The following is a 27,828-nucleotide window of genomic DNA, read 5'->3' as shown; positions in this document are numbered from 1 at the left end:
GGTGTTTGCCTAGTGTCAGCCTCCAGATGGCGGTAGCATACACCCACAGTACCTGTGTCCCCCAACGAGCGCCTCTGAGAAAAGGATTTTACGGTGAGTACTCACAAAAATCCATGTTTTTATGTTTTATTATTCTCAACCCATTCCATTATGTAATGAATAAAGATTTGGAATATTTTATTCAGTGATATCTAAGATATGGTGTTTTATTATCTTGGGTACACTTCAACTTTTGAGAGAATCTAAAAATAGACAGAAAATTACATTGTATGATTTTTAAATAGCATTTTATTCTATGAAATAAGTGTTTAATCACCTACCAAACAGAATTCTAGCTCTCACCTGTTAGTTTTTCTTTAAGAAGCCCTCTTACGTCACACTCATTGCCTGTAGTAATTGCACCTGTTTGAACTCTTTACCGGTATAAAAGACTCCTGTCCACACAGTCAATCGATCATACTCCAGCCTCTCCACCATGGCCAAGACCAAAGAGCTGTCTAAGGACACCAGAGACAAAATTGTAGACCTGCACAAGGCTGGGATGTTCTACAGGACAATAGGCAAGCAGCTTGGTGAGAAGGCAACATCTGTTTGCTCACTTATTGAAAGATGGAAGAAACACAAATGTCTGTCAATCTTCCTCGGGCTGTGGCTCCATGTAAGGTCTTGCCTTGTGGGGTAAGGATGATTCTGTGAAAGTTTAGGAATCAGCCCAGAAGTACACAAGAGGACCTGAGAATGACCTGAAGAGAACTGGGACCACCACCTCAAACATTACCATCTTCCAGCGTGACAATCACCCGAAACACACAGCCAAGGCAACTAAGGAGTGGCTCCTTTAAGAAGCATTTCAAGGTCCTGGAGTGGCCTAGCCAGTCTCCAGACCTGAACCCAATAGAATGTCTTTGGAGGGAGCTGAAACTCATTGTTACCCAGCAACAGTCCCTAAACTTGAAAGGTCTGGAGAAGATCTGTATGGAGGAGTGGGCCAAAATCCCTGCTGCACTGTGTGCAAGCTTGGTCAAAAAAACAGGGAGTGTCTGACCTCTGTATTTGCAAACAAAGGTTTCTCTACCAAATATTAAGTTCTGTTGTATGAAATATTTATTGCAAGCAATAAAATGTAAATGAATTACGGTCCATAGAAATCATAGATGTACCGAGCACCTAGATCAGTGTCAGAAAACAGGAGAGAGAGAAGATCGCTCTGTGGTTGGGAAGGACGCCTTTGTAGCGTTCTCCTCCATCACAGGAAGCTGCCTCCACACACTTTTTAACCAGATTTTTTTCATGTTAAAAATGCATCTCTTAGTCCGAATAATACAGTATATGATCGGGTGATTACATTGACAGGAGATCAAAGTTTACGCCTGTGGAATGAGACAATAGAAAAATACAAAATTGCTCTTTAAAACCCAAAATACCATGGACTTAAGTTAGTTGAATGATTCCAGCTCCTTTGATGCTACTGGAGTTGATTGTATTGTGGTTTATGTGCATCTGTATACATGGTGACACTGTATATAACACTTATTAATAGTTCCATTTGTTCTCGATTGTCAAGGTTTCCCTTTGTGGCTGTATCAATTGGTTTCGCAGTGAATAAGCAGGTGGGTTGATTTGTTAACTTACTTCCAATGTCCTTTTGGTTTAGAATCCCCAGTGCATGCTGGAGTCTGGGGCTGTGGTTACTGTCACAGCTTTTTTTCCCCACACTGAGACGTCATCAGTAGAGATGAGCAAATTTGATCGGGTCCCTGCATGCTATAGCTCTTACTGAATAAGCTGCAAAGGGATCCCAGATACATGGAGCGCGTCGGCTATTAGGCTCCTCAGCTGCATGTGTCGCGGCTGTGTCAGTCACAAAACATGCTCTCCATGCATGTGTTGTGACTGTGACACAGCCGCAACACATGCAGCTGCGGAGCCGAACAGCTGATCATCTGGAGCACTCCATGTATCTGAGTTCCCTCTGCAGCTTATTCTGTAAGCGCTCATCTCTAGTCGGCGGTGATGTCTGTTTCAGGGGTGAGTGCTCTCTTGCCTGTTCGTCACCTCTCCCTACCCCACCTCCCCAATATTCTTTAATGACATATTAAAATGTAATAAAGTAAGCAAAAATTCAACAAATAAGGCCCACTCCATCCTTTCAGCTCCCAATCCCAAAATTTACAATTTTTCTTCCCAAATCTACATGTCTTAAATATAGGTTGTACAGATATAGAATGCTTGTCTATTATAAAGGCATGACATCTTAGATCTGATACAATGCATGTTCCTTTAATGATCAGTCATTTAGTATGAAAATCGGCTTTTGGTTTCAGACTAACCCTTCTAGATCTTGATTGTGGTTTTTTTTTTGTTATGTCCCTGTGTCTGAAATTGTATGTATTTTAAATATAGTATAAAATTTTTACTTCCGCAAGATTTTTTTGATGATTTTAACACATTTTTATAGCCAGTGTCAGCAATGGATAGAAAAGGGAAACCTTTTTTGTGTCTCCCCTATTTCCTCATAGATTGTAAGCTTGCGAGCAGGGCCCTCATTCCTCCTGTATCTGTTGATTTATGTGATTATTGGTATTATGTAATGTCTTTTATTGCCTGTACAAGTCCCCTCTAAAATGTAAAGTGCTGCAGAATATGTTGGCGCTATAGCAATAAAATTATTATTATTATTAATCCTTACTACTTGTAAGTTCTCTGTGATTTTAAACAGTTAAACATTGCAGAAGAGAAAAAAGCATGGATCTGTTAGTGTTCAGAATTTTTTTTTTTTTTTGGGCCAACTGTACTAGTCAAGAAATTGGATACATATACTGTATTTTTTGAACTATAAGACGCACCCCAAATTTTCAGAAAGAAAATGGGGAAAAAAAATGAATGTGTCAAATGGGGGTCCGTCTTACGGTCCCGAATTCATCTTGCCCGGGGGGGATCGGCAGCGCTGGTGGCAGCAGGAATTGGGCGATTCTTCCTGTGGTCCGAAGCTGCAGGGCAATGATCTCGCTCCCATCCTAGCCTGGTGCGGCAGTTTTGGCGGTGCTCGTTGCTGCGAGGGGCTCTGGCAACATGGTGTGGCAGTTTCGGCGGCGCACAGTGCTGCGGAGGGCTCTGGCGACATGGTGCGGCAGTTTCGGTGTTGCATGGTGCTGCAGGGGGCTCCGGCGACATTATGTGAAAATCCGAAGCTCCCGCAGTTCTATTGCCTTGCCTTGATGCTGCAGTTTCTGAGAAAATGGTCGCCGGAGCCGTCACATGCGCAGATTGAGATCTCGGCAACAAGATCTTGTCCCGAGATCTTGGAGCTGAGATCTCAATCTGCGCATGCACCGCCTCCGGCGGCCATCTTCCTGAAGGCCACAGCATCGAGGCAATAGAACTGCGGGGGGGCCTTTGGGCTTTCACATAGTGTCGCCGGAGCCCCCAGCAGCACCGAGCACCGCCGAAACAGCCGCACCATGTCTCTGGAGGCCCCCCCCCCAAGAGCACCGAGCACTGCTGAAACTGCGGCACCATGTTTCCGTAGCCCCCCGCAGCACCGCTGAAACTGCCGCACCATGTCTCCGTAGCCCCCCGCAGCACCGCTAAAACTGCTGCACCATGTCTCCGGTGCCCCCTGCAGCACCGCTGAAACTGCGGCACCATGTTTCCATAGCCCCCCGCAGCACCGCTGAAACTGCTGCACTATGTTTCCAGAGCCCCCTGCAGCACCGCTGAAACTGCCGCACCATGTCTCCGTAGCCCCCCCGCAGCACCGCTGAAACTGCCGCACCATGTCTCCGGAGCCCCCTGCAGCACCACTGAAACTGTCGCACCATGTCTCCAGAGCCCCCCGCAACACCGAGCACCTCTGAAACTGCTGCACCATGTCTCCGGAGCCCCCCGCAGCGCCGCTGAAACTGCCACACCATGTCTCCGGAGCCCCCCGCTGCACCGCTGAAACTGCCGCACCATGTCTCCGGAGCCCCCCGCAGCACCGCTGAAACTGCCGCACGATGTCTCCGGAGCTCCCCGCAGCACCGCTGAAACTGCCGCACAATGTCTCCGGAGCCCCCTGCAGCACCGCTGAAACTGCCGCACCATGTCTCTGGAGGGCCCCCCCCCCCCCCAAGAGCATCGAGCACTGCTGAAACTGCGGCACCATGTTTCCGTAGCCCCCCACAGCACCGCTGAAACTGCCGCACCATGTCTCCGTAGCCCCCCGCAGCACCGCTAAAACTGCTGCACCATGTCTCCGGTGCCCCCTGCAGCACCGCTGAAACTGCGGCACCATGTTTCCATAGCCCCCCGCAGCACCGCTGAAACTGCTGCACTATGTTTCCAGAGCCCCCTGCAGCACCGCTGAAACTGCCGCAAAATGTCTCCGGAGCCCCCTGCAGCACCGCTGAAACTGCCGCACCATGTCTCTGGAGGCCCCCCCCCCAAGAGCACCGAGCACTGCTGAAACTGCGGCACCATGTTTCCGTAGCCCCCCGCAGCACCGCTGAAACTGCCGCACCATGTCTCCGTAGCCCCCCGCAGCACCGCTAAAACTGCTGCACCATGTCTCCGGTGCCCCCTGCAGCACCGCTGAAACTGCGGCACCATGTTTCCATAGCCCCCCGCAGCACCGCTGAAACTGCCGCACAATGTCTCCGGAGCCCCCTGCAGCACCGCTGAAACTGCCGCACCATGTCTCTGGAGCCCCCCCGCAGCACCACTGAAACTGCCGCACCATGTCTCCGGAGCCCCCCGCAACACCGAGCACTGCTGAAACTGCTGCACCAGACTGGGATGGGAGCGAGATCATCGCCCTGCAGCACTGGACCACAGGAAGAATCGCCCAACTCCTGCTGCCACCATGCTAACTGTAAGTATATTTCGACTATAAGACACACCTGCATTTCCCCCCAAAATTTTTTGGGGAAAAAAGTGCGTCTCATGGTCCAAAAAATGCGGTATATTGTCTTTCATGTTATTTAATGCACAAGAGGAAGTCTTTTTAGTATGCAAAGGAAATGCCATTTAAATGTTTTATGTACTACTTTCTTTTTAAAGGTTTTGTGGACAATTGTTTTATTTCTTTAAATGCAATTATTATAGACTAAATTTCATTTTTGCAATTGAGTTGCATTAAATGTAGCACTGTTTGACTTTTACCAGCTGTTTCCCTGCACCTTGTACTTTCATGCAGTCATGTTTTCTCGAGTCTGTTGTTGTGTGAAGCCGCCACTAGGGGGAGCCTAACAAAGCTGCCAGTAATCTGCCAGTTTAGCCCGCCTCTTAGATTATTCTTATGAACTAATATTTGATTGTTCATCCACATTCCAGCCAATACCTTTCTGTGTGTGTGGCCAGACTAGGACGCCTTAGATAATCTGCACATAGTGGAGACTGCGAGCGTCCAGAATGTTAACACTTAGAAAAGTGGTTATTCTAACTTCCGGCCATTATATTGGTTATTGAGAGAATATGTCAATAGATCCATCATCCGTGTGTCTGTCCATTACTTTGGAGCTAGCCCAACAGCGAGGTCCATAATCTCTGGCTGCCACACAAGACCTGAGATCCGCCTCCTGCTTAGACCTGTTTCACACTTCAGTTTTTTGACGTCAGTCAAAATCCGTCATTTTGCCAAAAAAAACGGATCCGCCATTTTTTTTTTTGACGGATCCGTTTTTTTTCCCATTGACTTGCATTAGCGGCGGATTTTGACGGATGGTCATACGTTGGATCCGTTTTTTGACGGATCAGCCATAATTTTGTCGTCCACTATCCGCCATTCGTTATAATGATCACCTAATCCGGCAACGGATCCGCTTTTTTACACTGAGCATGCCCGGAAGGATTTCCTTGCCCGAAGTTTAACCCCAAATGCTGTTCTGGCGGCGGAAAATTCTCTCTCTCTATTTTTTTTTTCTTCCTCTCTCTCACTCTCTCTCGTTTTCTTTTAAATTTCGGTCAAGCGGATCCATCAAAAAACTGATCCGGTGGCATCCGTTTGTATCACAACGGTAACGGATCCGTTTTTTCACAACCTGGCGGATTTTGACTGACGTCAAATAACTGAAATGTGAAACAGGCCTTACTGGCATCCGCTGCTCTTTTGATAAGCTGTCCTGGAGCGATGCACACGTGACGTCCCACCAGGCTCACTAATTAAAAGAAGAGCCGCGGATGTTAGATAGGCGGTGTTTTCTCAGGGCTCCCGTCTGGCTGCCGTAGATTACTGACCTGGCTGGTGGACTGGGTCCTGCAAATCGATTCATGCCAACTCTAACAGATGGTCTGTATGTGATCAATTGAATATCAGAAAAGCGGTGCAGTGATGGCCTGCAGCGGCCACATGAACATTCCTCCAGAATAGAAAGCAGGCAGCGTTAGAAGAAGAGCAGTGGGGGTTTGTGAATGTAAATGTGGCTTTTATTTTCCACCATCCTGGACCGCAAACATTTCCTGGGGATGCGACTCCTTTTGACCATTGACTTTTGAATACCGTTTTTATATTGCGAGTGACCTCCATTTCTCTCTCGTACTGACGTGATAAATCTAGGAAAGCAGAACAAGTTTTGTGACATGGCCGTCTGTCTTTTGACTACTTCTAGGTTGAATTTGGCGTCGTATACAGCTGTGTAGAAGACAAGATGTACACTGGCAGAAGGGGAAACGGGGCTTATTGTAATGGCCAGAAATTGCAGATCTCCGGGCAGAAGGGTGAGTACGCCTTATAAATTGCTAAGCTTGATAGTACCTTTTGGGGTATCGTGTGAGTCATATGGCCCACTAACTATGGTGTGCGGTGGGTACTATAATTGGCTTTTCATATGGTTTGTTTGTTGGAGTTGTGGTGCTGGAGTGGCTAATCCCTCTCCTTTACCTTGATATGGGTTTATTTGATATTTTTTTTTATTCCAGGTGTTCTGTTCATATTACAATCATGGATTTCTAAATTCTTGCACCATGTTTGATTAAAGGGAATCTGTCACCTATTTTTTGCCCTGTGAGATGTGGCCACCGCCATCAGGGGCTTATCTACAGCTTTACAGAATGCTGTAGATAAGCCTCGATGTAACCTGAAAGAGTAGAAAAACGAGTTATATTATACTCACCCACAGGCGGTCCGGGTCCCATGTGTGTCGCAGTCCGGTCCAGCGCCTCCCATCTTCCAGCTATGACGTCCTCCTTCTTGCTGCCTGTCGCGGCTCCTGCACAGGTGTACTATATCTGCCCTGTTGAGGGCAGAGCAGAGTACTGCAGTACGCAGGTGCCAGGAAAGGTCAGAGAGGCCCAGCGCCTGTGCAATGCAGTACTATGCTCTGACCTCAACAGGGCAGATATAGTACACCTGCGCAGGACCTGCGACAGGCAGCAAGGAGGAGGACGTCATCGCTAGAAGGTGGGAGGCACCAGACCGCAACACCCATCGGACCCGGACCGCCCCTGGGTGAGTATAATCTAACTTGTTTTTCTTCTCTTTCAGGTTACATCGGGGACTTATCTACAGCATTCTGTAATGCTGTAGATAAGCCCCTGATGGCGGTGGCCGCAGCTTATACTTGAAAAAATAGGTGACAGATTCCCTTTAAATTGTCCCCTTCTATTGTGCCCTCACTGCATTCCTAGTGTAATTTATACTTCCGTAATTGATATTATATTATGCCATTGTGAGACTTGCCATTGATCACATTGGCTTTTGATGGCGTGTTTTTAACGTTCTTTTTCTATAGCAATTGTATATTTAATTAAATGTCTATATTTGTATATGGGTATTGTCTGAGATATTATTAGCTTTAAGAGAAATTTGGGGTTTTTTTTTCTACTTTTTTGGTCCTTTGTAATGCTTTTTATACCTTGGTATTTTATTATTCGTTTCGTGGTCTAAAATTGGTTACTAATTGATGCTGAATTTGCTCTGTATGAAGGCTCATTTAGAAGTCTGAACACGGACCGTTAATGCACGGACTGGCAGCAGCTCTCCTGACCCAAGATTGACAGCTTCACGTATTTCTTGGGTCAGGAGAGCTGAGGCCAGTTTGTGCGTTGCGGTCTGATCTCGGACAGACAGCCGATTGATCAACACTCTGAACTCTAATGCAATCTATCTGTAGGATCAAACCTCCTAAGCCATCATAGAAAGTTGAAATAAAATGATACCTTGATATCTGCGATCCAATGTCTTATTCCAGAGAAATCCATGTGGTTTTTTTTGTTTTTTTTTTTAAATATGTAAATTTGAGATCTATAGGGCCGGACATAGCTCTCTCTGAGAATCTGCCCCCAGGGCTTATTTTAAATGAAAAGGGGCATATTACCAGTGTGAGACATGTAGATCAGGGCAACAGACTGTCAGCCATTACATGTCTCACATTGGTAATGCTCCCTTACTAGTACTAGTTATTTTCTCTGTGTGGGGCATCTGGAAGAATAATTGGAGAACAAAGGGCGAGCATGATCCTGAGTCCTGTAATGCCAACAGTAAAATCTCTTGAGACCATTCATATGTGGGGGCTTTTCACCCAAAATTATGCCTTCTCTGAATAAAGAATGATTTCTAAGCATCCAGAAGCTGAGTTCCAGCTGTAAAGGTGAAAGGCAGAGTATTGGAAAATAAGGGCCAACCCAGTAATTCTTGACTCTTTGCATCAACTTTATGTATGGTATTTGTCAATGAAAGTTTAAAAACTTCTGAAATGTTGATAATTATCCTTCAGTGACTACAGAAACATCCGACTAATAGATGTAAAATCTCAGAAGCAGCAAAGTGTGTGAAAAACAAAATGTGTGTCGTTCTCAAATCTTTTGACCACGGCTGTACTCCGTATGAAGTATGAGCATCGTGCAGAACGTTCCTCGCACAACCATTAATAACCTTACTGATGGCAGCCAAGGCTGTAAGTGCTGGGATTTCTGCACGTGGCGCTCATAGTATATACTGAATAAATAAATGTACAGTTGTGGCCAAACGTATTGACACCCCTGCAATTCTGTCAGATAATACTCAGTTTCTTCCTGAAAATGATTGCAAACACAAATTCTTTGGTATTATTATCTTCATTTAATTTGTCTTAAATGAAAAAACACAAAAGAGAATGAAGCAAAAAGCAAAACATTGATCATTTCACACAAAACTCCAAAAATGGGCCTGACAAAAGTATTGGCACCCTCAGCCTAATACTTGGTTGCACAATCTTTAGCTAAAATAACTGCGACCAACCACTTCCGGTAACCATCAATGAGTTTCTTACAATGCTCTGCTGGAATTTTAGACCATTCTTCTTTGGCAAACTGCTCCAGGTCTGTTGTGAGTTCATTTTCCCCTTCACCATTGAGGTCTGATGAACTCCCTCTTCTGGTGAATGAAGGTAGTGAGGCTGATTACAAAGCACCTGAGCAGAATGATGATGACTGGGTGACTGGAATTGCTGACTGGATATAAGGCAGCCGACGCCCTTCTGCCTTGCGGGTGATTACTCTGAGGGATTCTTGGAGACCAGTCTGATTCCTGCTCCTCAAAAGCTAAGTTTTCTGCTCTACTTTTTGCATTTGTGTTTTGGTTTTGTTTTGCCTTGTTTTTCTGGATTTCTGCCTTTCCCTGCTGGGTGAGCTGAATTCCTTTTTGCTCTGTCTTCAGAAAATACCTGAGTACTGATATAGTCTTTTTGAAGTCTAGCGTCTTCAGGGCTTTTTTCCACATCAGTCTGTTGGCTCTTGTTTTTGAGAGGGTTTTGGCGGATTGCAGACAGCAGCTTTTCTATTCTGTCCTATTTAGTTAGCTTGGGCCCCATCATTTGCTCAGCCTATCTTTCTATCTGTGTGAGTGTTTTTTCATCTTGCTTCACCGTCATTATATGTTGGGGGCTGCCTATTGCTTTGGGGTCTGCTCTGGGGCAGTTTAGATTTCCCTTTCTGTCTTTAGGCTATTTAGTTCTCCGGCTGTGATCGAGGGGTCTAGGGCACCGTAGGAACCCCCCACGGCTACTGCTAGTTGTTGTTAGGTTCAGGGGTCTGCAATCCGATAGCTGCCAACTTCTCTGGTTTTCTGGACTTAGCTAGTATTTCTGTTTTTGCCTCCTACGGTGACTCATTCATAACACAGGTCCCTGATATTTGAAGGGTGCCTTCTCCAAACTGCCATTTTTAGATCTCTCCACAGGTGTTCTATGGGATTCAGGTCTGGACTCATTGCTGGCCACCTTAGAAGTCTCCAGTGCTTTCTCTCAAACCATTTTCTAGTGCTTTTTGAAGTGTGTTTTGGGTCATTGTCCTGCTGGAAGACCCATGACCTCTGAGGGAGACCCAGCTTTCTCACACTGGGCCCTACATTATGCTGCAAAATTTGTTGGTAGTCTACAGACTTCATAATGCCATGCACACGGTCAAGCAGTCCAGTGCCAGAGGCAGCAAAGCAACCCCAAAACATCAGGGAACCTCCGCCATATTTGACTGTAGGGACCATGTTCTTTTCTTTGAATGCCTCTTTTTTTCTCCTGTAAACTCTATGTTGATGCCTTTGCCCAAAAAGCTCTACTTTTGTCTCATCTGACCAGAGAACATTCTTCCAAAACGTTTTAGGCTTTTTCAGGTAAGTTTTGGCAAACTCCAGCCTGGCTTTTTTATGTCTCGGGGTAAGAAGTGGGGTCTTCCTGGGTCTCCTACCATACAGTCCCTTTTCATTCAGACGCCGACGGATAGTACGGGTTGACACTGTTGTACCCTCGGACTGCAGGGCAGCTTGAACTTGTTTGGATGTTAGTCGAGGTTCTTTATCCAACATCCGCACAATCTTGCGTTGAAATCTCTTGACAATTTTTCTTTTCCGTCCACATCTGGGGAGGTTAGCCACAGTGCCATGGGCTTTAAACTTCTTGATGACACAGCGCATGGTAGACACAGGAACATTCAGGTCTTTGGAGATGGACTTGTAGCCTTGAGATTGCTCATGCTTCCTCACAATTTGGTTTCTCAAGTCCTCAGACAGTTCTTTGGTCTTCTTTCTTTTCTCCATGCTCAATGTGGTACACACAAGGACACAGGACAGAGGTTGAGTCAACTTTAATCCATGTCAACTGGCTGCAAGTGTGATTTAGTTATTGCCAACACCTGTTAGGTGCCACAGGTAAGTTACAGGTGCTGTTAATTACACAAATTAGAGAAGCATCACATGATTTTTCGAACAGTGCCAATACTTTTGTCCACCCTCTTTTTTATGTTTGGTGTGGAATTATATCCAATTTGGCTTTAGGACAATTCTTTTTGTGTTTTTTCATTTGACAAATTAAATGAAGATAATAATACCAAAGAATTTGTGTTTGCAATCATTTTCAGTAAGAAACTGCGTATTATCTGACAGAATTGCAGGGGTGTTAATACTTTTGGCCACAACTGTAAGATGTTCTGAAAAGTTTGTTTCCATCTCTGCATATAAGTGAGATGTCTATCCATCCTGTGGTGTTCATAATCCCACGACTTAACCTTCTTGCTGTCTCCGTGTTGCGGAGTGTATGGAAATTGTTTTCCCAGAACTCAGGAGCAAAAATAGAAGCTAAGTTCCATGTCGATGGAAGGAATTTTTAGCAAACCTGTCACCAGGTTTTGCCGATATAAGATGTGGCCACCGCCTTTCAGGGCTCATCTACATCTTTCGTCCCCTCTCCCTCAGAGTAGCGGTCATATACCGGCCCCCAGGCTCACCCACCCACTTCCTGGACCATTTCTCTGCCTGGCTGCCGCACTTCATGTCCTCAGAACTACCAACCCTTATCCTGGGAGACTTCAACATCCCCATTAACAGCCCCACTTCCACATCTGCATCCCAGCTTCTATCACTAACCACTTCTCTAGGCTTCTCTCAGCTCTCAACCTCTGAAACACACAAAGACGGTAACACCCTGGACCTGGTTTTCGCCCGGCTCTGCTCAATCTCCTACCTAGATAACTCACCGCTTCCCCTCTCTGACCACAACATTCTCTCCTTTACACTCACAAATCCTCGCTCACCCCAGCACCCTCCTACCTACCATTCAGTCAGAAATCTACAAGCCATTAACCCTCATACACTTTCAGACTCCCTACACTCATCATTGTCCCCAATCTCTTCTTTGTCCTGTCCTGATCTGGCTGTACATCACTTCAATGACACTCTTAGAAGCACCCTTGACCAAGTAGCTCCCCTCACCCTCAGAACCTCCAAACACAGAGTGAAACAGCCCTGGCTCACATCGCAAACCCGATTTCTCCAGCGATGCTCTAGGTGTGCTGAACGCTTATGGAGGAAAACACACACACCAGAAGACTTCATACACTTCAAATATATGTTAAGGACATATAACTCTGCCCTTCACCTCGCCAAACAGACCTACTTCACCACCCTGATCTCCTCACTATCCAACAACCCCAAGAAACTTTTTGACACCTTTCACTCCCTCCTCAGGCCAAAAGCACAAGCCCCTATCACAGACATTTGCGCTGATGACCTGGCCTCCCACTTTATAGAGAAAATAGACAATATCCGTCAGGAAATCCGCTCCCAATCACCAAGTTCAGTGACTCCCATCCCTCCCTGCATTTCCCCTGGCTCACTCTCCACATTTGCTCCCATCACAGAAGAAGAAGTCTCCAGGCTCCTCTCCTCTTCTCGTCCAACTACATGCACAACCGACCCCATTCCCTCACATCTCCTCCAGTCTCTCTCCCCAGTCGTCACAACTCACCTAACTACAATCTTTAATCTCTCCCTCTCCTCTGGCATTTTCCCCTCCTCCTTCAAACACTCTATCATTACTCCATTACTAAAGAAACCCACCCTTGACCCATCCTGCACAAACAACTACAGACCAGTCTCCAATCTCCCCTTCATCTCTAAACTCTTGGAGCGCCTGATATACTCACGCCTTACCCGTTACCTCTCCACTCACTCCCTCCTAGACCCTTCACAGTCCGGTTTCCGCCCCCTACATTCGACAGAAACTGCACTCATCAAAGTGACCAATGACCTTCTGACAGCAAAACGTAATGGTGACCATTCTCTGCTCATTCTTCTCGACCTTTCTGCAGCTTTCGACACTGTTGACCATCCTCTCCTACTCTCTAGGCTCCAGTCACTAGGCATTAAGGACACTGCTCTTTCCTGGTTCTCCTCCTATCTTTCCGACCGCTCCTTCAGTGTTCTGTTTTCTGGCTCCACTTCATCTCCTCTTCCTCTCACTGTTGGGGTACCTCAGGGCTCAGTCCTTGGCCCCCTTCTCTTCTCTCTCTATACAGCCCCAATTGGACAGACCATCAGCAGATTTGGCTTTCAGTACCATCTTTATGCTGATGACACACAACTGTACACATCATCCCCTGACCTTACCTCCGCTGTACTACAGAACGCCACTGACTGTCTGTCTGCAGTCTCCAACATCATGTCTGCTCTCTATCTGAAACTCAACCTCTCCAAAACTGAACTTCTTCTGCTCCCACCATCTACTAACCTCCCTAAATCTGACGTTTCCCTCTCTGTGGGTGGCACCATAATAACACCCCGACAGCAGGTGCGCTGTCTGGGTGTTATGTTCGACTCCGATCTCTCCTTCACCTCCCATATACAATCTCTTGCCCGCTCATGCCGCTTACACCTAAAGAACATCTCTAGAATCCGCCCTTTTCTCACCATGGAAACAACAAAAACTCTCACTGTCGCCCTGATCCACTCCCGCCTAGACTACTGTAATGCTCTATTAATTGGCCTCCCTCTCACTCGACTCTCCCCTCTCCAGTCTATCCTTAATGCAGCAGCCAGGGTTGTCCATCTGGCTAATCGTTTCTCAGACGCGTCCGCTCTTCGCCAGTCGTTACACTGGCTGCCAATTCATTACAGGGTACAATTCAAAGTACTTGTTCTCACCCACAAAGCTCTCCACAGTGCGGCACCCCCTTACATCTCCTCCCTCATTTCTGTCTATCGGCCTAACCGACCGCTGCGCTCTGCAAATGACTTTCGACTAACCTCTGCCCTAATCCGTACCTCCCACTCCCGACTCCAAGACTTCTCCCGTGCTGCGCCAATCCTCTGGAATGCTCTACCCCAAAATATTAGGACCATCCACAATTTGCATAGTTTTAGGCGCTCGCTCAAAACACATTTGTTCAGAGCGGCCTATCACATTCAGTAATCAAAGTCATGTTTGTGTGTGTGTAGCCCATTCACTATCTCCATCTAACCCCCACCCCCTGAAGATGGCTGGACCGTCATTGTAAATACATCATTGTAAATACAAACCTGTGCTTTGTATCCCCCCCACCTCATTGTAGATTGTAAGCTCCACGAGCAGGGTCGTCTTATTTCGCTTTAATTATTGTATTGTTAACGTTGTTTCTTATGACTGTTGTGTTTGAAACTGTTCAACTGTAAAGCGCTGCGGAATATGTTGGCGCTATATAAATAAAGATTATTATTATTATTATTATTATTATTACAGCATTATAGAATATAATAGCATTATATAGTGCTGTAGATAAGCCCTGAAAGGCGGTGGCCACATCTTATATCGGCAAAACCTGGTGACAGGTTCCCTTTAAATTGGAATTTATCAGCTATCCCTGTATATAGTTCGGGAGGGGGCGATGGCGTGTAGTTTTAACATGAATATTTTTTTCTGAATATTTGCAATTGCTTTATGAAGAAAATTAATTTTGGAGTTTCTTACTTTCTAGATATCACAAAGTCAATGATTATTACAGAACTGGGATCAAATCGTGACCCTGACGTTATGAAAATAATTCTGTCCAACATGGAGAGACTGCTGTGTATTCCGATACATGGGTAATTGTTGATACGTGTGTGTCGTGATGTTGTTGCATTTTTTTTTTTTTTTGTCCTTGATAAAGACTTTTTTGGCAAATTGATTTATACCTTTTTTATGGTTATTCTGCTGAGGGAGACTAGTTAGTGGGGTCCATGTCACTGTAGACATGAGGCTGGTGCAAAATGAAATGGGTATTTTAAAGGGAACCGGTCAGATCCCCTGATGCTTTTAGGCTCCATTCCCATGATGAGCATTTGAGTTTTTTGCCTTTTTTTGTGTGTGTGTTTTTATCACGTTTTTGATGCTGTGGTTTTTGTCTCTTGTTGGTATTTAATGCTTTAAAGCTGCTTTTGTTTTTGATACTTCCTGATATTTGAATTTGACAAGAATAGAGGGGTGCCCTTGTCGGTTTTTAAAGTTATTTAAATAAATGAGTTAAAAAAACGGCGTTGGATCCTCCCCATTTTTTGACAATCAGTGAAGCTAAAGCAGATAGCTGGGGGCTGATATTCTCAGGCTGGTAAGGGGCCATGGATATTTGCCCCCCCCCCCAATCCCCCAGCCTAAAAATAGCAGTCTGCAGCAGCCCCAGAATAGATGCATCTATTAAATGCGCCGATTCTGGCCCTTTCCTTGGCTCTTCCCACTTGCCCTGTGGTAGTGGCAAGTGGGGTTAATATTTGTGGGGGTCTATAAGACTCCTATTACTATTACTAATCCTATAGTTATATTGTAAATGAACACAGCTAGAACAAAGTCCATTATTTGAAATAAAAAAACACTTTTTATTTAAAATTAACAAACACAGTTATACTCCCGTAACTCCCATTCCAGTGAAGTCCGTCTTCTGTGAAAAAAAACAAAACAAAAACATATCCTTCACCTGATAAATAGTTTGCAACGTGGAAGGTGCTAAGATGTGACGAGAGTGGGACAGAACGTCGAAGAGGTGAGGGATGTGGTTGTGTTTTTACAGGAGACAATTGCTTCAATGGAATGGGCGTAAGGTGAGTATAACTGTGTTTGTTATTTTCAAATAAAGTAAAAGTGAGTTTTGTTCTTAATTTCAAATAAAGGACTTTATTTTGGCTGTGTACTTATTTACAATATAACTATAGGATTAGTAATGGATAGGTGTCTTATAGGCGCCTCTCCATTACTAATCCATGGGCTTGATGTCACTGGACATTATAAAGTTGACCTCAACACCACAAATATTAACCCTACTTGCAGCCACAAGGCAAGTGGGAAGAACCATGCAAAGCGGCAGAATTGACACATGTAATAGATGCATCTTTTCTGAGGCTGTTGCGGGCTGCTATTTTTAGGCTGCGGGGAGGGGCAATATCCATGGCCCTTTTGCAGCCTGAGAATACCAGCCCCCAACTGTCTGCTTTAGCTTGGCTGGTTGTCAAACAATGATGAAAAAAAACCGCTGTTGGGGACCCTCTCTATTCTTGATAACCAGCCTTAGTAAAGCAGACAGCTGAGGATTGCAGCTGTCAGTTTTGCCTGTCTGGTTATCAATTCCTTTGTAATTTATTTATAGCTCAGGGCCTGTTCTTGCTATTTTCAGTGACAACAGGCGTAGGCTGATGGAAGTAGTACTTCCGTCAGCCGATGCCTGTGACCGGAGGTACACTTTTTAGCTCTGGCCACAGCTGTGAGTTCACGCTGTCATCTGATAGCGTGGGAATCGCAGCGCTCTAACCGGTGGTAATGATCTTACTGACTATCTGAGCCGCCGATTTTTCTTGCACTGTCATGCGAGAAACACCTGGTGTTCAGGGTGCCGAATCCTAAGAGTAACACTGACTTACTAGTGAAGTCTGTGCCCAAACAGGATACTAACTTGCATTAAAAAATTCAGACACTTGTAAAAAATAATGATAAATGGCTTCTCTAGCTTCTTACAGAGACTTTCAGTATCATTTTCACTTTTCTGTCAATGGACCGGTGTAAGGACATATTTTGAGCGTGCTCAATTGATTTTATTGATCTCATTTTGGCTGTAGTACATGTTTTGGCAGCTTTATTGTACTACATTTCTTTTTAACCAGGGAAAAGGAGGGCGATTTGAATTTTTATATTTAAACATTTTTTTTTTTTTTATGTCGGATATAAAGAATTTTTATTTTTTTTCTTTAATTTTTAATACTATATACTGCAATACATCAGTATTCAGTGTTAATCAGTTTCCTATTTGAGCCAACTCCGTGCACTGGGATCGTCTCTATGACTAATGTAATCATTACGGGGCGCTAAGGGTTTAATTGGCATTTAAAGCTGTAATCTACCTATTCTTGTTACCTCTAGGATCCGGGCCGTGGGGACAGCTGCTGTAGATATGTGCTTGGTGGCCACAGGAGGCGCTGATGCTTATTATGAGATGGGAATCCATTGCTGGGATGTTGCAGCTTCATCAGTTATTGTTACAGAGGCTGGAGGGCTTGTCCTGGATGCAAATGGTCTGTATGTGAGGCCATGAAGGCCAAACCTCTTGGACTTGCTGACATATTTGTTTTAGAAAGTTCTTGCGTTCTTTGTAAAGTAACTATTTTGGAGCATCACCTTTTTAACTGTTTTGTGTTATTTCTCAGAGAGAGGCCGAATTAGAACTTTTGGTGCCCCATGATTTCTATGTACACCCCTGAATATGGATACGGAAAGTGTTCAGACCCTTTTAAATTTTTCACTCTTTGATTCATTACAGCCATTTGGTAAATTCAAAAATGTTCATTTTTTTTCTCGTTAATGTACACTCTGCACCCCATCTTGACTGAAAGAAGCAGAAATGTAGAAATTTTTGCAAATGTATTAAGAAAGAAAACTGAAATATCACATGGTCATAAGTATTCAGACCCTTTGCTCACACTCATATTTAAGTCACATGCTGTCCATTTCCTTGTGATCATCCTTGAGTCCAGCGGTGTTTAATTAAACTAATAGGACTTTATTTGTAAAGGCCCACACCTGTCTATATGAGACCTCACAGCTCACAGTGCATGTCAGACAAAATGACAATCATGAGGTCAAAGGAACTGGCCGAGGAGCTCAGAGACAGAATTGTGGCAATGCACAGATCTGGCCAAGGTTACAAAAGAATTTCTACTGCACTCAGGGTTCCTAAGAGCACAATGGCCTCCATAATCCTTAAATGGAAGAAGTTTGGGACCACCAGAAGTCTTCCTAGACCTGGCCGACAAGCCAAACTGAGCAATCGTGGGAGAAGAGTTTTGGTGAGAAAGGTAAAGAACCACCCCAAGATCACTGTGGCTGACCTCCACAGATTCAGTAGGGAGATGGGAGAAAGTTCCACAAAGTCAACTATCACTGCAGCCCTCCACCAGTCGGGCATTTATGGCAGAGAAAACCAGGCACTGCTAATCACCTGCCCAATACAATCCCAACAGTGAAACATTGTGGTGGTAGCATCATGCTATGGGGGGTGTTTTTCAGCTGCAGGGACAGGACGACTGGTTGCCATTGAAGGAAACATGAATGTGGCCAAGTACAGAGAGATTCTGGATGAAAAACTCTTCCAGAATGCTCTGGACCTCAGACTTGGCCGAAGGTTCTCCTTCCAACAAGACAATGACCCTAAGCACACAGCTAAGATAACTTCAGAAGAACACTGTGACCATTCTTGAAGTCCTGGCCCAGCCAGAGCCCTGACCTAAACCCAATTGAGCATCTCTGGAGAGACCTGAAAATGGCTGTCTACCAACGTTCACCATCCAACCTGACGGAACTGGAGATGATCTGCAAGGAAGAATGGCAGAGGATTCCCAAATCCAGGTGTGAAAAACTTGTTGCATCATTCCCAAGAAGACTCGTGGCTGTACTAGCTCAAAAGGTGCTACTACTCAATGCTGAGCAAAGGGTCTGAATACTTACTATGACCATGTGATATTTCAGTTTTTACCTTCACCCATGACAGCACCACCTGAGAGAGGGATCCGCCCCGCCAGGACAGGAACCTACTGAAATATAAGGGGCGGCACCTCTCCCCCACTTCAGTTGGGTTCCTGTCCTGGAACGGGATCCCAGTCTGACAGCGGCGGTGCCTGTCATAGATGAAGATGGACCCAGGGCCGTCCCGGCGCAGGAAGAGAAGGTCAGGCTTACCTGCAGCGGCGGCCGTTGGTGGCCTGGAAGCGCAGGCCCCGGGTTCGTGCGGGTACGGTATGGCGACCTCAGCAGCGGGGCTCTCCTCCGTGCCTCCCTCCCCCTGCGCGCACCCGATCCTTCTCCCTGGGACGACAGGGGAAGTCGGGGCGGCTTCCGGCGTCTGACGTCAGCGGCGCGATGCACCCTGGGAAGTGCGCCGGCTGACGTCACAGACGCGACGGCAACATGGCGCCTGGTGCGGCGCCGGCTGCAGAAAGAAGATGAGCGGTCGGAGGTCGCGAGGGGGAGGGGTACCGACCACTCACAGGGCATACACCTACAAAAGGAGGGCAAGGAGCAGAACGGCCAGGTGTTACAATGGGGTCACAGCAGGAGCGTTCACCGTCTCTGCCCTCGTCGCAGACCTCTGCACGTAAACATGGAAGCCGTTCTAGGGCAAGAGCAGCAGCCGCCCGAGCCACAGATCGAGGGATTCCTCGAGGTCGAGAGAGTGCAGACTGCATGCTCCAACACAGCCTCCGAGTTCGGTACCCGACGTTGTGGGTGGTGAGTGATCTTCGAGAATGTTAGACCAATATTAATAGGGTCATTCTTGTGTGTTATTTTTTCCTTAGGGAAAAGGCAAAAAAGCAGGGAGCAAAAGGAGCAATAGAGAGTGCGCTACATGCCAGAGCCCCTTAGCAAAAGATTGGCAAAAGGACCTTTGCGCCAGCTGTATCCAGCGGACTGTGGCGGAGGAGGTGCCGAGCCTGGCAACTAACCTCAGATCAGTCATAAGGTCCGAGGTAGAAGGCTCACTTAAAATATTATTAAAGAAAAAGAAAAAAAGTAGGCGAGACTCCCCAACTTCTTCGTCAGACTCTTCCTTATCTGAATATCAGGTTGAACACAGGTCCTCCTCCTCCTCGGATAGTGACACAAGGTGCAGGCCGTGTTTTCCGGTAGAGGATACAGACGCTCTCCTTAAGGCCATTAGGACAACCATGGGCCTACAGGAGGAGAAAGCAGCTAAGTCCCTAGAAGACGTAATGTTTGATGGGTTACAGGAAAGCAAAAAGCGCACCTTTCCGGTTAATGAGAAAATTCAGGCGCTCATTGAAAAAGAGTGGAAGAAGCCTGAAAGATCAGGTAGCCTTCCCTCCTCCTCAAAAAGGAGATATCCCTTTGAGCCTAAAGATACAGAAATATGGGACACGGTCCCAAAAATTGATGCAGCAGTATCCAGATCATCCAAAAGGTTTGCCCTGCCCCTAGAAGACTCAGGAGTACTAAGAGATCCGCTAGATAAGAAAGCAGACTCCTACCTAAGACATGCAGGGGAAGCACCGGCAGGGGGAATGAAACCAGCAATAGCTGGCACCTGCACAGCCCGCTAGAAGAAAAGCTCGCATCCATGGTGTCAAGGGAAAAAATTTTGGGAGATATGTATCTTCTACATGGAGCAGCCGCCTTTTTGGCCGACACCTCTGCCGATTCCATGAGATTGACAGCGAGGGCAGCAGGGTTATCAAACGCCGCAAGGCGTGCACTATGGCTTAAAGGCTGTCCTGGAGACCTGCAATCAAAAGCTAAATTATGCTCTCTTCCATGTGATGGACAATTTCTCTTTGGCAAAAATTTAGACGACATCCTGGAAAAAGCAAGGGACAGGAAAAAGGGCTTCCCCAGATTTACGGGAGATCAAAGAAGACCGCCCTTTCGGAGGGGAAAATTCAATAGTGTCCGTCCTCCGGGGCATCGGAAAAGATGGGAGGACAAAAGAAAGAAAGAGTCTGGATTCATGTTTGGGGGAGCCGCTTCATCCGCAAAGAAGTCCCCACAATGACGCCGGTATCCCTGTAGGGGGGAGACTGATGCTCTTTTATCAGGCCTGGGAAAATATATCTTCCAACACTTGGATTTTAAACATCATAAAAAAAGGCCTAAAATTTCCTTTTTTTTCAACGGCCGAGAGCATCGTTTGTGGTGACCCCCGTCAGGAAAGGGTTAGAAGAGCAGTTGGCCCCAGAGGCAGAGATCCTAAGTCTGCTGGACAAACACGTTCTGATCGAGGTTCCAAACGAGCAGGAAAGAAGGGGTTTCTATTCACCCCTCTTCCTGATAAAAAAACCGGATCATTCATTCAGGACGATTATAAATCTCAGAGGCCTCAACAAATGGATAGAAAACCAGACCTTCAAAATGGAGTCAGTGACTTCGGCCATAAAACTGTTACACAACAATTGTTTTATGGCTGTAGTCAACTTAAGGGATGCCTATTACCACATCCCGAGTACCAAAAATACTTAAGGGTAGCTCTCTTCATCCAGGGCAACCTCAGACATTTTCAGTTCAGAGCCCTTCCATTCGGCATATCTATAGCTCCGAGGGTGTTCACGAAGGTAGTAGCAGAGATGACAGCCTTCCTCCGAATCCACAGCACAATTATAATACCCTACTTAGACGATTTTCTAATTGTGGACAACTCGGAACATCATTGCGCAGAACAGGTGGAAAGGGTAACAAATACCCTACAGAGACTGGGCTGGATGGTGAATGTCAAAAAGTCTTCAACCCCTACAAAGGCAAATGTTTTTAGGGTTCATCTTTGACTCGGAACAGCAAAAGTGTCTTTTACCAGAGGCCAAGGTGGAAAACGTGAGGAATATGACCCTGGCAGCAATAGACCAACCTCACACGACCCTGAGAGGGGCGATGTCCTTACTAGGCACACTGAAAGCCTCTATTCCAGCGGCCAGATGGGCACAATTTCATACCCATCAACTGCAAGCAGAGATCCTATCAGCGCAGAAATTGCTAAAAGGGCGTTTAGAAGGAAGGCTGGAACTTTCCTTAAATGTCAAAAACTCTCAGATGGTGGCTAGACAGAACAAACCTAGTAGCAGGGACATTATGGCACAGGCCAGTATCCGATGTGATTCTGACGGATGCAAGTTCCTCGGGGTGGGGAGCACACCCGAGCGTACGGGCAGCCCAGGGGCCCTGGGGACACCAAGAACAAAACACATCCTCCAACCTAAGAGAATTAAGGGCAGTAAACAAAGCCCTAAGGATATTCAGCCCCAGTCTAGAAGGCCGCAATGTCCGAATCATGTCTGACAACAAAGTGACAGTGGCTTTTATCAACCACCAGGGAGGGACAAGGTCACACTCCCTAATGAGCGAAACCAGCAAAATCTTTCGCAGAGCAGAACAACACCTACACTCTCTAACGGCCTTACACATCAGAGGGGCGGAGAACATACAAGCCGATTTCCTAAGCCGCAACACATTGAGGCAGGGAGAATGGGCCCTAAATCACTTTGTGTTCCAGAAGATAGTACAACTCTGGGGAGAGCCAATAATAGACCTCTTTGCCAACAAAAGCAACAGGCAGGTAAAAAGATTCTGTTCATTGAACCCAAAAGAAGACCCATGGACAGTGGACGCATTACAAATTCCGTGGAATTTCAAACTGGGTACGCCTTTCCTCCAGTAGCTCTAATCCCAGCAGTGGTGAAGAAAATAAGAGAAGATCAGGCCAGAGTGATCTTAATAGCCCCGTTTTGGCCAAAAAGGCCCTGGTTCTCACTACTACAGATGATGTCCCTCTCAGATCCATGGGTGCTGCCAGAGATTCCAGACCTGCTAGCTCAGGGTCCAGTATTCCACACGCAAGTCAAGGGGTTCCATCTGACGGCGTGGAATTTGAGGTCACTTTTAAAAAATAGAGGGTTCTCCCCTGGGTTGGTGGCTACACTGATGAAAAGTAGAAAGCCAGTAACAACTAATATATACGGTAGGACATGGAATAAGTTTCTGCAGTTCCTTGGAAGACTGTTAGACCAAGAACCCCCGATCAAGGCCATCTTAGAGTTCTTACAGGCAGGGCTACAGCTAGGCCTAGCGGTAAATACACTCAAAGTACAAGTTTCAGCACTAAGCGCTCTGTATAACTGCAACATAGCAGCCAACAGATGGGTGGCCAGATTCATTAAATCCTGCCAGAGGTCTAGACCAATCCCTTTGCCAAAAATAGCTCCCTGGGATTTAAACCTGGTGTTAGAAGCTCTCACGAAAGAGCCATTTGAACCAGTGCAACAACTACCAGTAAAATATCTTACCCTAAAAACCATTATTTTAGTGGCCCTTACATTGGCACGTAGAGTGAGCGACTTACAGGCCCTCTCAGTTAACCCACCTTTTATCCAGGTGTACCAGGACAGGGTTGTCCTAAAAACAGACCCTGCTTATCTACTGAAAGTTTTATCAGATATTCACCGAAGCCAGGAAATTGTCCTCCTCTCCTTCTGTGACAATCCAAAAAACCCAGGAAAGGAGAAATTCCATAATCTAGACGTTAAAAGAGCCCTCTTAGAGTATATATCAGTAACTAGCCAGTGGAGGAGGTCCCAGTCCCTATTTGTAGCCTTCCAGGGGGCCAGGAAGGGTTACGGAGTATCGAAAGGGACTATTGCCAGATGGACTAGGGAGGCCATTAGTGTAGCCTACACAGCCAGTGGTGGTCCGATTCCTGACGGCATCAAGGCTCATTCCACCAGAGCCGTGGCGACCTCCTGGGCCGAGAAAGCAGAGGTATCAATTGAACAGATTTGTAAGGGCGCTACCTGGGCCTCACCCTCAACCTTTTTTAAACACTATAGATTAAATCTATCCTCCTCTGCTGACTTAACCTTTGGTAGAAGGGTGCTGCAAGCGGTGGTCCCTCCCTAAGGTGTTCGAAGTCTCCAAAAATCTCTCAGGTGGTGCTGTCATGGGTGAAGGGAAAACCACCATGGTTACTTACCGGTAGCTGGTTTTTCCGGAACCCATGACAGCACCCGTATATTCCCCCCCCCTTTTTCACCGTATGGGTGTGCACGTTAACAGGGTGTATTTGTGTGATGTGGTGTTGGATAAACATGTAACTAACCGGGAAGTCCTCTCAATGCTCTGTAACCAACTGAAGCGGGGGAGAGGTGCCGCCCCTTATATTTCAGTAGGTTCCCGTCCTGGCGGGGCGGATCCCTCTCTCAGGTGGTGCTGTCATGGGTTCCGGAAAAGCCGGCTACCGGTAAGTAACCATGGTGGTTTTCTTTTTTAAAAAGTTTGCAAACATTTCTACATTTCTGTTTTTTTTTAGTCAAGATGGGGTGCAGAGTGTACATTAATGAGAAAAAAATTAACTTTTTTTTAATTTACCAAATGGCTGCAATGAAACAGGGAAAAATTTAAAGGGGTCTGAATATTCTTCTTACCCACTGTATAGCTATATAGATTGTATGTATGTATGTATGTATGTATGTATGTATACACTCATATGCCTACAATACCCTGCCTTGTACCTATACTTGGGTATCGAGGTGCTTTGATTCTGTTTTGTCTCCTTTTGAACATGTGAATATACAGCCGGGAACTACACACTACATGGCGACTTTGCTGTGTCACTCTGTCATAGTTTTGATATATGTTGCTGCTACATCGCAGCTCAATACAAGTGAATGGTGTCCCATTACAAGGGTACTGGGACAAGAAGGTAGCTAAAAAAATCTGATGTGGTTGGACTTGTTGCGACCCGCTTGTTGTAGTACCCTAAAGGTTGCAATGCGACCCTATTCACTTGTATTGATCTGCAATGTAGCAGCAACACTCGGCGATCTATGGCTGCTCGATAACTGTCGCCACGTGTCCCCGGACTATCTTCGATTGCAGTTTCTGATGATACAAAGTAATTCAAAAACAATTTAAAAGCTTTTCAGCCATTTGTGTCCATATTTCTTGCAGGAGGGCCTTTTGACTTGATGTCCCGAAGAGTCATTGCAGCAAGCAGTAAGGAAATTGGAGAACGAATTGCCAAAGAACTTCAGATCATATCACTGGAGCGGGACGATGGCAAGAAGGAGTAAACAAATGAGTTGATTGTATATGCACTTCATTTCAGAATAAGCCATTTTGGAGCCATCTATTTTCTGCAATGATCACATGTCATATTTTACTGATTCCACAGAACTGAGCTATGTTAGCACTAGTAGGACAAGTGATCGCTGCAGCCACCACTTATATAGAAAAGGCGTGAATGTGTCGCCTGCACCCAAAGACAGGAGGACCATTGCTGGGATAGCAGGGAACAATGAGGAGTAGTTTCACTGCACTTGCTGCTGTTGTTTTTTCTATTGAATAACTCTCTCTAAAGAACAATTCCAGCTCCATGTACAGAATTTTACAAGAACTTCATTATTTACGCCCTAGGCTCCTGTGCCCAATGATTACTGGTCTCTGTCAGTGGGATATTCCTACTGCACCTGGACTATGGTTAAGGGTAGATAACACTTTAATGCAGGGGGTCTGTATTTTTCTTTTTTTTTACTTTCCAACATAAAATATTTGTCCCTCTGAGTTCAAAAAGTCTTACTAGAATAATTGAAATGACTTGAAGAATGGCAGATGGTTCATAAGGTTGCCTATGCAAAATGTATTGATTTGTCGCCCACTCAAGTGAAGTCGTACGTGAGCGTCGTAACTTATTCACCCACTGTACTGTATACCTCTTATACTGCACTGACCAATCTCCTTGTGTTAAACTGAAATAAAAATGTTTAATTTGAGTAAAGTTGTCAACCATGTAAAGGTTAAATCGGGCATATTAAAGGATTAGTAACTTAGTGTGGTGGGTGTGATGGTGGCCCCGTCCGGAGCAGAGTACCCTTTTTCTCTGCATCCTTCCCAAACAAGGTAATTGTGCGCTACGCCTGGTTTTCTTTCACTCCCCATTCAGATGAGGCTGGTTTAGAATCATAGAATAGTAGAGTTGGAAGGGACCTCCTGGGCCATCTGGTCCAAGCCCCTGCTCAAAGCAGGATTCGCTAAATCATCCCAGACAGATGTCTGTCCAGCCTCTGTTTGAAGACTTCTATTGAAGGAGAACTCACCACTTCTCGTGACAGCCTGTTCCACTCATTAATCACTCTGTCAAAAAGTTTTTTCTAATATCTAATCTGTGTCTCCTCCCATTCAGTTTCATCCCATTGCTTCTAGTCTTTCCTTGTGCAAATGAGAATACAGTTGATCCTTCTACAATGTGACAGCCCTTGAGATATTTGTAGACAGCTATTAAGTCTCCTCTCAGTCTTCTCTTTTGCAAACTAAACATTCCCAAATCCTGCAACCTTTCCTCATAAGACAGGGTTTGCAGACCGGTCACCATTCTGGTCGCTCTTTTCTGAACTTGCTCCAGTTTGTTGATGTGTTTTTTTAAAATGTGGCGCCCAAAACTGGACACAGTATTCCAGATGAGGTCTGACCAAAGAGGAGTGAAAGGCAATAATGACTTCACGTGATCTAGACTGTATGCTTCTGTTAATACATCCCAGAATTGCATTTGCCTTTTTTGCTGCTGCATCACACTGTTGACTCATATTCAGTCTGTGATCTATTAGTATACCCAAGTCTTTTTCACATGTGATGTTGCTTAGTCTTATTCCTCCCATTCTGTATATGCTTTTTTCCTCTTCGCCACGACAGCACCCACTGAGAGAGGGGATCCGCCCCTAGGAACAGGAAACCTACAGAGAGATAAATGGGGCGGTCCCCCTGGCTCCCTCAGTTTGGTTTCCTGTTCTTAGGAAGGAACCCGCAGAAGAGGATACCTGGTCTGGTAGCCGCCCGCGTGCATAATATGAGCAGCGGGGGCCCCAGGACTGGAAGCAGCGTTGGGAGGAAGAAATGAGGTCCCCTAGCTGGTAATGCAGGTGAGGCCTCAGTGAGGAGTACCGAGGTTCACTTAATGGCGCAGGGGCAGCGCGCACCCCCCCATCCCCATAAGAGGGATATGTACGCATTACAGCACCGGTGTTCGTCCCCCGCCCCCGATACAACAAAGGGGGGGCTGGAGGCGTGGAGATACCTGGAGTCCGGGGGCAGCGGTCGCTGAGGGAGCGAGGAGAAGGTTGCCAGCGCTCCCAGACTGAGGCGACCCAGAAGTGCAGTATCAGCTTCCGGGGTCAGGGGAGGCAAGGAAAGCGTGCGGCAATACAGCTGCGCCTGCGCAGTGAAGAAAAAAAAAGGGGAGAAAGAGGGGCGGAACCGGTGAGCTGCATAAGAAGCGCCGGTAGTGTTACAACGGTGCGCAGCTATGTCATCCATAGATGACCCGGTTTCGCTCCAACAGAGCCAGCCGAATGAGTCCCCACAGGGCAGCAGAAAGAGCGGCACTACAAGAAGGAGCAGCAGTACTAGGAGAAGTGGCAGCTCCAGAAGAGAGTCCAGCGGGCATTCCAGACAGAATGAGCCCACACAAAAGAAGCGGAAGGAGAAAGAACCGTCCCACGCTTCGCCTCAGCCTGAATTGCAAACCCCGCAGCCGGTAAATTGCTGACGAGATTCACGGGTGAGTGTTTTTAGTCAGACTTATAGCTAATGGCGTCCCCTTGATCTATACTTTTAGGCCAAGAGAACGGAGAAGGCGAAAAATAGAGAGTGTGCCTTATGTTCTCAGTCCCTCCCAGATGGCCACCCTAAAAGATTATGCGAGTCTTGTATTGAGGAGACCCTACAGGAAGAATCCTCAGGGAGGAAAGAGGATATCCGTGCTATAATTAGAGAGGAGCTACGGGCCTTGGGCGGCTCCAGTAGTCTGGGAGGTCGTTTTAGAGGAATGGTTTCGCCAAGAGGAATGGCTTCACCGGCGTCAGGATCGCCGTCAGAAACTGGGGAACTAGACTCAGATAGATCCCAGGAATACTTTTCCTCTGAGGAGGAGGAACAGACTTGTTTCCCTACGGACAGTATTAATAACCTAGTTAAATCTGTCCGAAATACCATGGGGTTACCAGAGAGTAAGGACCCCAAGACTCCGCAGGACATGATGTTTGCAGGCATTTCCCGGAAAAAGGTCCAGGCATTCCCAGTCGTCCCAGCTATAAAGGAGCTGGTAAAAAGGGAGTGGGAGAAA

General features: G+C 46.1%; 1 protein-coding gene across 4 annotated transcripts in view; it reads left to right on the top strand.

Annotated features, from left to right (window-relative positions):
- Window positions 1-25,488, top strand: part of IMPA1 (inositol monophosphatase 1) — a 79,652-nt gene extending 54,164 nt beyond the window's left edge. For all 4 annotated transcript variants that reach the window (XM_073550557.1, XM_073550556.1, XM_073550558.1 and 1 more), the window contains 5 exons: window positions 1,565-1,610; window positions 6,588-6,696; window positions 14,677-14,785; window positions 17,085-17,236; window positions 24,663-25,488. In XM_073550557.1, coding sequence (XP_073406658.1) covers window positions 1,565-1,610; window positions 6,588-6,696; window positions 14,677-14,785; window positions 17,085-17,236; window positions 24,663-24,784 — 538 coding nt within the window. In that variant the 3' untranslated portion in view covers window positions 24,785-25,488. The remainder of the gene's footprint in view (window positions 1-1,564; window positions 1,611-6,587; window positions 6,697-14,676; window positions 14,786-17,084; window positions 17,237-24,662) is intronic.
- Window positions 25,489-27,828: the final 2,340 nt, after the last annotated feature.

The sequence above is a fragment of the Dendrobates tinctorius genome, unplaced genomic scaffold, assembly GCF_039654945.1.
Source record: "Dendrobates tinctorius isolate UK_male_01 unplaced genomic scaffold, ASM3965494v1 ptg000165l, whole genome shotgun sequence".
Classification (NCBI taxonomy): domain Eukaryota; kingdom Metazoa; phylum Chordata; class Amphibia; order Anura; family Dendrobatidae; genus Dendrobates; species Dendrobates tinctorius.
Note: the sequence above shows the minus strand (reverse complement) of the source record. Positions and strands in the feature narration are given on the sequence as shown.